The sequence below is a fragment of the Mesitornis unicolor genome, unplaced genomic scaffold (assembly GCF_000695765.1).
Source record: "Mesitornis unicolor isolate BGI_N332 unplaced genomic scaffold, ASM69576v1 scaffold21918, whole genome shotgun sequence".
In the NCBI taxonomy this organism is placed as follows: Eukaryota; Metazoa; Chordata; class Aves; order Mesitornithiformes; family Mesitornithidae; genus Mesitornis; species Mesitornis unicolor.
The window spans coordinates 35,672-48,217 of record NW_010201440.1 but is presented as its reverse complement, the minus strand read 5'-3'; the positions used below and the strand labels follow the sequence as shown (position 1 = coordinate 48,217).

Here is a 12,546-nt window from a genome sequence, read left to right as displayed (position 1 = left end):
CAAATAGATTGTAAGGTTTAGCTGTCCTAGTTCATAGGGCATAAGATTTGCAAATGTCTGTTTAAAACATGTTTCATTGATTTGTGGTTTATCTTTTCAAAAATACTTTTAATCACTTCACACTAAGCAATCAGTGTTTTCATGCACAGCATACAAAGGCTGTGTACACTTCCTTGAACGTGTGTTATAGTATTTTCATGTTGTAATTCTCGAGTTTCTCAGTTTATGACTTGTTTGTTTGTTTGTTTTGCATTAATGTTTAAAGTTGGCAAAATCGCTTTTTTGTTCCAGTGCTTGTCTGGTGAGGAAATTTTTTCTTTGCATGGGATACCAAACAACAGTCACATATCAAATTCAAACTTCTCCACAATATGCCCTGCTGTTTTGCAACAGCTAATTTTTCACCCGTGTGATCATCAGGAAGACTTCGCAGAGACATCTAAACCACATTCTTTACAAGGTTAGTTAATATTAATTGCATCAATATTGTGACTGGAGTGGGGCTTTGTTAGAATAGTAAGCATTTTTCTATACATAACAGAAGTGTCTTGTTTAGAAGGATAAAAGTAAAGTGGGAACATAAAATTAAAATGCTGTTTCAGGTCAGTGGACTGTCTAAACAGATACCCTATCACTTAACAGTGATCTAGTCAGGATGTTTTAGAGAAAGGTGAAAGAACCGAGTAGGTATTTATGGAATAATTTGCCAGTTAAAGGCAGAGTCTTTCTGACCTGTTGTATTTGGATAACGGTTTGTGCCCTGAAGCATAAGGACTCTCTCTAATAGCCGGTTAATAGGAGGGAAAATGGGAGCACAGAAAGGAAGTTTGTGCAGGTGATTTGCAGTGGGAAATCAGACTTGGTGGTATGTGTATGAAGGCCATTCAAGGTAAAATTATTAGAGGACTGTTCAAGTGGAATTATTTTTGGGGAGGAGTCATGACATCAGGGGAGCCACTGACTGTTTTACTGAGGAAAAAATATTCTTTCCAAACTCTGACTCCTGCTTTTCTGTCATCTTCTGCACTCTCCACATGGAACATCATCATATGACTGAGTAGCCTTCATCTTCCTTTTTCCTATTTTTATCACTATTATTTCTGTATTTATTATGCACAGAAGTGTACAGTGCAGTAAAAAATGTAGGACAGAGAAGATTCATCTGGTTAATGAAGTCACTTGTTGCACTGCTAAGCATCAAATATGTAATGGCCTATTTATTTGACTCAGTATTCCAACTAAATTTACTGTTCCAAGGGAATTTGCCGAATTAAAGTTAAAAGTTAGAGTGTTAATTGAGCAGGTGCCTAATGGCAGTATTTATAAGCAGTGATGTAGCACTACTTTTGAAATACTATTACTAATAACATTCTGATTAACATAAGTGATGATATTTATTAAGAATTAGAGATAATTCCTAAAACTTAGCTGTGTCAGTCAGTAATTATGATTATATTTGATTAATCACTGAAACCATGGCATCAATTTCCTATGGTTGTTTTAGATTGCTTGTACCATATGAGGGCACATATTGTCAACTAGTCCATAATACCTGCATCAGGGGGGAGAATCTGTCTTTCTCTAATTTTTTTTTTTCCTTTGGGGCTGTTTAGGTACTGTTGTACTGGAAAGCCTGACCTGTAGTTAACCTCCTAAGCTATTTAGACCGTGCCTCTTGTTTTTCTTTTATCCTGCCAGCTCAGAAGCAATGTCCAGTAGCCAGATAAGCAAGACAGCCTTCTCCCTGCCCCTCCCTTGGCTGCAATGCAGGAAATCTGCAAGGGCCATGTTTAGCGTATTTTAAAACCACAAGTGTATAAAGCTGTGACATGTAATGGTACCTATTTTGAAGGAAGATTCAGAGAAAGGCAGTGCCAAATGCAGATATTGACTTAAGCATACCCCTACCCCATCACAAAATGATTCTGTTATGGTGGCAGCATTGAGACCAGCTGATTTCAGTTACTACCCATTAAGCTAAATCCTCCATGCATGTTTCCAGCTGTGCTTATGTGAATTTTCTGCCCAGGGAGTCCCATGCACTTAACAATATTTTGTCTTCCAGAATATGAACAGACAAGGCATACAGAAGAAATTAGTACAATAAGCTTTATGGAGCAGATACTTGCAATAAAAAAGTGCTGCCAAAGCAGAGGAAAAGTTAAAAGGCAGCATACACCATATCCTTTCTTCTTGGGGTTTGTCTCCTGGGGGTGTTGGTGGACAGCAGGATGCCCATGAGCCAGCAATGTGCCCTTGTGGCCAAGAAGGCCAATGGCATCCTGGGGTGTATCAGGAGGGGGGTGGTTAGTAGGTCGAGAGAGGTTCTCCTTCCCCTCTGCTCTGCCCTGGTGAGACCGCATCTGGAATATTGTGTTCAATTCTGGGCCCCTCCGTTCAAGAAGGACAGGGAACTGCTGGAGAGAGTCCAGCACAGAGCCACAAAGATGATAGAGGGAGTGGAGCATCTCCCTTATGAGGAGCAGCTGAGGGAGCTGGGTCTCTTTAGCTTGGAGAAGAGGAGACTGAGGGGTGACCTCATTCATGTTTATAAATTTGTAAAGAGCAAGTGTCAGGAGGAAGGAGCCAGGCTCTTCTCAGTGACAGCCAATGACAGGACAAGGGGCAACGGGTGCAAGCTGAAGCATAGGAGGTTCAATCTGAACATGAGGAAAAACTTTTTTACTGTAAGGGTTACAGAGCACTGGACCAGGCTGCCCAGAGAGGTTGTGGAGTCTCCTTCTCTGGAGACATTCAAAACTCACCTGGATGCATTCCTGTGCGACCTGGTCTAGGTGATCCTGCTCTGGCAGGGGGGTTGGACTGAATGATCTTTCGAGGTCCCTTCCAACTTTTAATATTCTGTGATTCTGTGATTCTGTATAACTCATATCTAACCTTGTTGGCCTTAGGGGCACAATCATGTATTTCCCTTTCTTGTTTCTCCAAAAGGAAATAGAAGGGTGTATAACGCTGCATGAAATAGCTGGAAATGGCTAGTGGCATTCCTTCTGTACATGGTGGACAGGTTCTGTGCTCTCTGCTTGGCTTCTTCAGAAAGGTGTCCATACCCTTATTTCCTCTTCATCCCAGGATGGAGCTAAAGAAGAGCCTGAGCCTGCCTCAGAAAGGCCCGTCCCTGCTTCTTATAAGGACCAATGCTGACCAATAGTGTTATAAGGAGGGCATCTTGCTTGCACTCCTGCTGTTTTATTTTCTGGGGGTTTTTTTATGGCTTTGGGTATCTTGGCTGTCTCTTTGTTGGGGTCACAGTTCTGGAGACAGAAAGAATAGTGGTAGTTGGCAAAAGCTGACCATGCCACCAGAGAAAAGAAAAGAGCGTGCATTCTAAGCAGAATGCTCTGCTCTGATATGTAAAGTCAGCTTTCTGAGATGCATGCACTTATGAAAAGCTATCAAGTCCTAGTGAATAAAACCAATTTTAAGACAACAGCACATACATGATATTGGGAAGTACCATCTATAGTACAGGAACTTTGGCAATGTTGGAATTTTATGACTTTCCACCTCTCTTCCAATTTGTGGTATTTTTCTTGAAGTACCAGTTCCTGTAATTGTGTAATTTTGAGGTAATATTTTTTTTTCTTTTCCTTTTTTTTTTTTCCCAGTAACACTTCAGGTCTTTCTGAAGTCAAAGAAAAGCTTGCCACAAGACCCAGGAGGACCTTCCTGGAGAGTATATAAGAAAGTTCTTAAATTTAATTTATTGCTTTAAAAATTTCATTAGTTTAAACTAGTTCCCATACTATTGAGGCTCATTGCAGGATCTGTGGAATGCCTAGAATGGATAATACTTAATTTGTTCTTTCATTGTCTGAAGTTATTTAATAATTTATTTTAATTCTTCTGTATTTTTCCACTTTTATTGAGTAAATCAGATACAAAATGTCAGTATGTAAAATCTTAAGTTCTTTGGGCCATTCAGATCTAGGACAGAATTTTAAAAGTAAAACCACATCTATCTTCTGGCACCCCTGATCTCTGGTAAATCAGGAAGAAGAAAGGCTTTTGCTTTTACTTTTTTTTTTATTTATTTTGACAAAAGGGGATACTTCACACCAGTGGATTAGAATATGTCCCTCCTGGGGAGCACAGGTCCTTCAGTTCGTTATGAGACATGTCCTGTTGCATTAAGCATACAAAATGCATTTCAAGTTAAGTGTCCCAGAATGTTTTGCTGTTCTGAACAAAGAGTACTAGCATGAAATTTAGACATTTGTTAGTGAAGCATATAGTATCATGAGAACGTCTCTCACAATTTGGCAATAATCTTTTTCCCTGTCTCTGGTGTTAGGTTCCATTCTCCTATTGATTTTGTAATTTACTGATTTACACACACAGTTTGTGAATTTATCCTTTCTGTCTTTTGTTGCAAAGAGTAATTAGTACTGGCCTTTTGTAACTGTAATTTTTGAAACTTGTTCTAATTTCCTGTGCCTGATGAAGTAATTTGGGCAAGTACACTAAATGCTTCATATCTGATATATGGGGTTTTTATTTTGTTAACTCAGTTTAAACTGTACGTGTTGTACAGAATAATGTGTAGGAGTAGTCTGTATACTAAACTGAAAGAGACTCATGCCTCCATAGTAATCCCAAACTGTAAACAGTGGTTTGTGACTCATGATGACATTGGAAACCCATTTGTTTATTACAAACTTGATTTCAAGCTTAATTGTAATTTATTTTAATGAAAATTAATCTCCTGTGCAGTTTAGTGAATCTACCCAGATCTAGTTGTGTGTTTTCCCTCTCTCTGTCTCTCAAAAATGGCAAATGAATGTTCTAATCGGCATTGATTTACCTTCTGCAAATGCTTTAAATGTTTCTAACACTTTCTGTTCTTGACATAATATAAAATTTGTTACATATAAAAATTGTAACACTATGCAAACAAAGTAGAGCCATCCAAGTTACAGGTGAGGAATCTAGCTTAGTGTGTTTGCTGATGGTGTTGTGGGAAACTTGGGCTGCAGATCATAATCTGATGTGTTAGTTTTTGCCATGCAGAAAGGAATTTATGGTAACTTCTCTACATACATATTGTAAGGCTTATAATGATGCAACTTTCTGGTTTATACCAAACTATTCTCACATTGCCAACAGTGTGTTGGCTTTGATTGTTTTCTATGGTTAATTTTTATAGATAAACGCACTGTCTATGTGGATAACTTTATGGTTCTGTGGCATCACTTGAGGCAGCGTTGTAGGCCTCTTCAGTGCAACCTTTAAAGCTTTTCTCTGTACTCTCATGAACTTGAGACATCACTGGGAAAAAGAGTAGTCATGCATAGCAACACAACTTTGTGATGTGTGATGCTTATGAACAGCAACAACAGCCACGTCCCTCCCTGCCCCACTCTCCCCCAACCTCTAATTCAGACTCCAGAATAATTATGGTGTGTATGGCTTTGTACAAGTCCTGTTGTCTGAACCCTAAAGACTCTGCTTATGCTGAAGGAAGCTAAGTTACGGTGGACCCTGGTGCATTTGTCACTCCTTAGGAAAGGTTTCCACATTGTGTACCTAAATCACATGTCAATTTTTTTAAACCTGGAACCTCTTTTTTATATGTTTTCATTTCTCTAGTATAATTTCTCTACTATCAGCTCTCTGCCACCTCACCTGTTTGATAAGCAGTGATGGGCAGTGTTTTCAGCCAGCAACTACCTTGAAATAGAAGAGGAGGAGTGTTAGGGACGCAAAGTTACCACTTCAGGATGATTTGAAGATGTCATCCTTTATCAGGAAGGATTTGGGGATCTAGTACAGTCAAGACAGCAGACTTTCTATCTTAGAGTCCCTTAGGAGTAAATGACAATTGGGTCTAACCCTGGGACTTGTAAGAAGTTTTGTCTTATATCTATGCTGTAGCTGCTTTGAGTGTTGGACTAAGCTTTAATTTTTGCTCTTCACTGACTGTAGACACCTGTTATATACTACCAGCAGATAGGCTATCCCAGATCTTACACTAGCACAGTTTCCATGTTTAATATGGTAGTCCCAGTAAAGGTTTCCAGGTATGTCCTTTCTGCAGATATGCATCTTAAGTATCTGTATGTTTAAAGATTTTTATATTTGTGAAGTATAATTTCAACGAGTGAACCACTCTTTTTCCCAATTCCATGCCAATTTAGCTGTTAGAAAAATGGCAAATAGTCTGAAGTTGGTGTTATACTAAAATATTTTATATTTCTGTTTGTTTATCCACAGTTTGGGGATTTGGGTTCCTGGCTGTGACTATCATCAATTTGGCATCGCTTTTGGGACTGATTTTGACTCCCCTCTTAAATAAGTCATATTTCCCCAAGATTTTAACCTACTTTGTGGGCTTGGCCATTGGTACTCTCTTTTCTAATGCAATTTTCCAGCTCATTCCAGAGGTAAGTGAGGGGAATCATTATTTGTTTTGCATACTAGTTTCTAAAGTATATTAATGTTAGAAGCACACTGCAGCGAGGTTCTGTGTGTGGGTTGCAATCTCCAAGAAGTTGTGGATGAGCTTCAGTGCCATTAGGTGCTATCTTTTTCTGGCTGAGTGAGCAGCCATAAAGATCTATGTGTAGTTGTGCCATGGGAAAGACCAAGGGCTATTCTGCTTCTAGACAGAAAGAGAAGTGCATTGAATAAAATTCTAGAGAAGTTTAATGGGCTACAGGTTAGGCCCTCCTTGTCTTGCACTTCTACATTCCATATGTAAAGTTCTACTGAATTAAAGCACTGTTAACATTTAATGCAAGTTAAAAAATATAAAAAGATCAGTATCTATTTTTATTGCAGCCTCCTGGAAGCTCACGGTTGGTAGAGAAACAGTCTGTATTTTAGAGGAGTATCTATGTGTGTGGGGCGTTTGTTTGTTTGGGTTTTTTTTGAAAATGTGTTAAGTTTACAGACTAATTTGCATTGTTTTTTTCTTCACTGTTAGGCATTTGGGTTTGACCCCAAAGTAGATAACTATACTGAGAAAGCAATTGCTGTGTTTGGTGGATTTTATATTCTCTTCTTTGTGGAAAGGATTCTTAAAGTGATATTGAAGATCTATAATAAGGTAATGAAGAGTATCACTAACTGAATGAGTCTTGCCCTGAAGTACCTGTTATATTTTATGAGATACCTGATAGTTTAAGAAAATGTGGGGATTCTTCCATTTTATCTGAGGAATTCAGCCTTACTTATCTGTTTAAAATCTGTATGAATAGGGGAAGCAATGTTACTTTTTTGAGTGAGTTACAAGCAGAGCTGGGAATAGAATCCAGATGTGAGTGTGGTCTGCTCTCATTGGTGTATGCTCTAGTTGCTCTCAATGGCTAAGTTGTTGCTGTGCTAGCTAAATTTATCAGAAAATGTGGAAATATGTAAGAGCTGGAGAGAATGAAGTCTGCTCCTGGAGCTGCCCTTTGGTTAGGAGAAATCAATGTGACTTATCTACCTTCTTAGTCATCTGTAAAGTGTGACTGTGCTGACAGTGCTTGACTCTCACCTTCGGTATCTTCAGCTCTGTGTTTCCCCATGCTCTGGTACACAGACCTGCTTTAGTGACACTGCAATTATCCATATTGCACAGACGTCTGCTTTCTGCCCATACGTCAGAGTACTCATGTTCTGTGTACTCACATGAGTGAAGCTGAATTTGTCTCAGAGATAGTCTCTCAAACTTTCTGGTCCTCTCTTCTCATGTCTTGCCAAGGATACTGTCTAGTCTTCCTACTCTTACCTTACTTAAGGTCCCCTCTCCCAGACTATTACTCATATTGAAGACTATGAAGGTCTTCAATAGACCTATGAAGGTCTATGAAGGGACCTATGAAGGTCCCTTGTTTGTAATAACTGGAGGAAGAAAAATAGAAGAAATGATTTTGTTGCCCTTTGTTTTTGTGAACAGTTGACAAAGGCTAATAAGCTCTGTTTGACAAGCAGCCATGAATAACTGGCAAATGTTGATCACATATGATCAGGTGTTTGGAAGGTCCTATCTAAAGGTATAAAAATGAAAAATCCCCACATGTATTCTGATTAGCTAAAAGAAAGAGGTAAGTTAGGAACTTAGATGCTTTTGGAGTTCATTTAAACATTTAAATGTTTACTGATGCCCATTTAAACATCTACTTGGTATTGAAAGCAAAGCAGCATATGATACCCCACCTTTTTGTTTTGGTGTATATTTTCTTATGTTTGTCATTTTGCTTTTATTTCAATTAGCTACCTACTTATTTATTTGTCACCTAGACTGACCATAATGACTCTGAAAATGGTGAACAGAATCGCTCTCATGATAAGACTATCCCACCCAAACCACTGTCATCCAGCAATGGAGGGACGTGTTATGCAAATTCAGCTGTCATAGAGAGCAATGGAAATCTTGGTTTTGACAGCATCAGCGTGGTCTCAGCACAGGTATGAAAATTGTGTCTAGTTACTTATTTTATCCCTGCCAATTATATAAGCATGTCTGAGGAGAGAGTTAATATGAATTTTTATTACGGTTGCCAAGTTTTTGTAAACTTATAGCTTATAAATTGCTTGAGGCTTATGAAAGAAATGTGGGGTTTTAGAGTGAGCTTGCAAAAGCTGGATGATGCATTGAATTTGTAGCCAACAAAAAGAACTAATTGATAGCAGTATTGGAATGAGTAGGACAGAGATATATATTTAATCAGATATTTTAATTTTAATCAGTTTGATTTAATCAGTTAATTTTGATGATGATGATGTTATTGTATTGCTTGAAGAGTGATAGTATGTTTTAGTGTTGCATGATCCATATTATGTTCCTGACTACATAAAGCAATGTGAGAATGGCTGCTGTGTGTGAGAATCTGGTTCCTCTGAATCGGTGTCTAATGAGGAGAACTAATACAATGACTTTTTTTTGCAGTATATTGTGAGCACTGGTTGTCCTAGTCCAGTATACCACAGAATCACAGAATTATTGAGGCTGGAAAAGACCTCTGAGATTATCAAGTCCAGCCCATGACCTAACACTACCACATCAGCTAGACTATGGCACTAAGTGCCAAATCCAGCCTTTCCTTAAACACCTCCAAGGATGGTGACTCCACAACCTCCCTGGACAGTCCATTCCAATGTCTGATCATGCTCTCCATGAAAAAGTGCTTTCTGTTATCCAGCCTAAACCTCCACTGGCGCAGCTTCAGGCTATGCCCTCTTGTCTTGTCACTAGTTGCCTGGGAGAAGAGCCTGACCCCCACCTGGCTACAACCTCCCCTCAGGTAGTTATAGAGAGAGATAAGGTCCCCCCGTATTTGGATACTGTGGAAATTACAGGGGTAATATGTTGAGACAGAAACTGTTTCTCCTGGTTTAAGTATTATTCTCTTTCAGATTTGTTCTCTATATTCCTCTGTGTTTGTTTTCATACTACATATATGTCGTCCTTCTGTCTGAGAAGAAAATGGAAGGAGGAAGAGAAATTTGGTGTGCTTCATTATTCTTTTCACTGTACAGAGAGGAGCAGTACTGTCCCTTATTTTAAAAGAGGAAAACCACGTAGAAACACTTCTCTGATGGCTATGGCAGATTTTTTCAATTGTAGAGACTTCTGTTTACCACCCAAGTTCTTTAGCCAGTAAGTTGGTTGTGGGAAGCAATGAGGAACAGGGAAAGTAACCAGAGGCAGGCCCTAACAGCCAGGAGAGAATCTGAGAGTTCTGCACTGCCCCTGCGGGCTCACAGGACATCTGATGCACACAATTTGAAGTACCAAAATTGTACTTATCCTCACTGTGGAAACATCATGAAGTGTGGTGGATACCAGGCATTTTAAAAACTAGGAGAAACATGATTAACTGAGATTGCATGGTCACCAAGAGGGAATTAGTATTATGAGTGTCCCTAAGCTGTATTTTGTATATTTATAAAACGAACAAAAGAACACTTCACTCTCTGTGGAGACAGTCATCTCCAGTGGCATGCGTGTTGTTTTTCTTCCCTGTTTACCAGAAGTTTTATCTGGACCTAATCCTTTATTGTGTTTTGGCTAGCCATCTCTCTCTGTATGACATAAACATAAAAAACCCCATACCATATATTATAATAATAAAATGTAACTATATAGCATTTATTTCTAGCAACACGTTTAGATGCCGTACTCATGACCGTAGAGTATTGTAGGTCACCCCAAGATCCTTAGTGGAATACCGGTACATCTCCTTTTATATGCAGTCTTGACTTGAAGAACTTAAAATTTCACAAAGGATCTTCTCCTCTACTTACTGTTCTTATGAAAATTCACACTTTCCATTCTTTCTTCCTCTCCATTTCTCCAAAGTCAGGAAGATAATATGTTATGTTAAAACTTCCTGAAAGCAACAGGGTAAAATTCACTCTGGAGCAAAGACTGGCTGTAAGGAAATCTCAGTGGCAGATAGCCCGATTCTGATATTGGGAGTAGCAACAAATAAGACGTCATGACTCTTTTCCTCCTCCAGGCAGGTTCAAATGGGTCAGGCAGCCTTCACAATTACTGGGGGACAGGGGAAGGCCGATGTGGCTGAGGGGTTTTAGGGCAGGTAGGGTACGCATGTGTCATGCAGGATAGGTATGCATTCAACTTTACAGGCATTTGGTGTTTATAAGAGAACTACTTGGCCTAAGCCAACACATCCCTAATAGACTTTTTATGTGTCCTTGTAATTTAAAGCTTATTAGAGAGGATATACATGGCATAGCCAGAAATCATGATGTCAGCTTTAAGGAAGGAGTCTGAAGTCCAGTTGTGCCCAAGTGTGGTAGCTGTTTTCAGCCATGAGGATCCAGCCGTATTCTCTCCTTTAGCCGGAACAGACTGACTGCTGGAGGAAATCTAAATGTCTAATTAGTCACATACTTTCAGATTTAACTTGCAACAGTAATTGCAACCTTGGAAACTTCTTTTGTGCTGACCCAACACTGGTATCTAATATGCATTAAAATGATAATGTCTGACAACAGTAACTTTGAAGAAAAGTTGTTTCAGAGACAAATTGCTGAAATGTCTGTATCCTTGAGCGCACAACATTAGAGTTATATAATCAGACTTTATTTATGCCCTGGAGGCACTATCAGGATTCCTTCTTGGTCCTGTGGGCACTTCTAAAGGACACAAAAGAGCATGTCTAGCTCGTGTCTGAGGTAGTCAGAGATGTATTAGAAATAGCAGTAGTAATCTGATGAGATATCATAAGATAAAATAAGACAGTCTCTGTATAATTCCTTAAGTTTGGAAAAAAAAGAAGAGACCATTGATTTTAAAGAAAAAAATTTGTTCCGAAGAGCAAAAGTACTATGGTTGGTTTTGGTTTATTCTAAACTGTGGATATACAAGAAATACAGAGCTGCACTAATAATTAATGAAAGTCAGACCTGCTGGTCCAGCTGGGTATTACAGAGCTCCTTAGCTGGCATCTCTACTGTGACATCTGCTAAACTACCATGACAAAGTGGAAACAGTCCAGCGGAGACAGACATTGTTCATTTTTGCCTTGTAATCCTATCTATTTGTAAGGTAAATTTATCAGTAGTCTGCCTTATCTTAAACATTAAGAATATGTATTAGTCATTCATCTGCATCTATTTGACATACAATCTAGTAAAGTTCAGAATGTAAACCCAGACAAGCAATGTCATTGTACTTTATATGATTTATGAAAGAAGTCAAGACCTTACTAAAATAGATTACAGGCAAGAATTATTATACTTCAAAGCTACACAGTAAATGGCAGATAGCTGTATGTATATTACAGGAGCCTCTTAAAAATTGATTCCTAGTTTTTAAACTACGGTTGTTTCTGCGTTTTGAAAGGTTGGATCAAGAAAATAATTTTTAGAATCAAATCAACACTGTTCTCCTAAATTAATTGCAATTAATTAAAAAAAAAAGGTCTTTAGGAAAAAACAACCCAAACCTCAGCAAATTTCTAGTCGGTTCCATTCTTGGTGAGTTTGACAGCTAATTCTTTATAGCATCTTCTTACTTGATGTTATTTTTCATGCACGCATTTGTAAATTGTTTCCACAGAAAAACCCCAAACACTTGAGAACAGATTTTTATGTTTGTCATTCATATGCAATGCTTTGGACTGTCATTGAAATTCTCAACTGTGCAGCTGGTACCAGAAAATGGGCCCTTTACTTAGTCCAATGACATGTCCTTAGTGACATTTTTTCACATTTGTATTATTTGCTCACTGTTTTCATTGCCACCTCTCATTCTTAGTATAATAGAAGTTGCTAATATACCTTTTCAAAATACAGTCTCCTAAGATTAATGCTGTTGCTTTATCAGAAAATACCTGCTGTTGTTTGTTTTTTTTTGTGTGTGTGTGGTTTCCAAAAGAATAAAGTTCTTTATTAGTAAAAAAAAAAGCATGAATTATTCAAAATTAAAATTGTGCATTGTCTCAAACTCCCTTTCTTCAGTGAAGCTAGAAACATACCCAAGAAAGATGTGCTTTTGGCACAAATCAAGTCAATCTACAAAACAATGTCTCCATCACTTCTAGGACAACTTGAAGGATGATCAGCAGG

General features: G+C 38.5%; 1 protein-coding gene across 1 annotated transcript in view; it reads left to right on the top strand.

Annotated features, from left to right (window-relative positions):
• Nucleotides 1-265: 265 nt before the first annotated feature.
• The window catches only part of SLC39A8 (solute carrier family 39 (zinc transporter), member 8), a gene marked incomplete at its 5' end in the record, with an annotated part of 18,144 nt that continues 5,863 nt past the window's right edge, over nucleotides 266-12,546 (top strand). Inside the window, 4 exons of the mRNA XM_010190088.1 lie at nucleotides 266-460; nucleotides 6,235-6,404; nucleotides 6,947-7,069; nucleotides 8,248-8,415. Coding sequence (XP_010188390.1) covers nucleotides 266-460; nucleotides 6,235-6,404; nucleotides 6,947-7,069; nucleotides 8,248-8,415 — 656 coding nt within the window. The remainder of the gene's footprint in view (nucleotides 461-6,234; nucleotides 6,405-6,946; nucleotides 7,070-8,247; nucleotides 8,416-12,546) is intronic.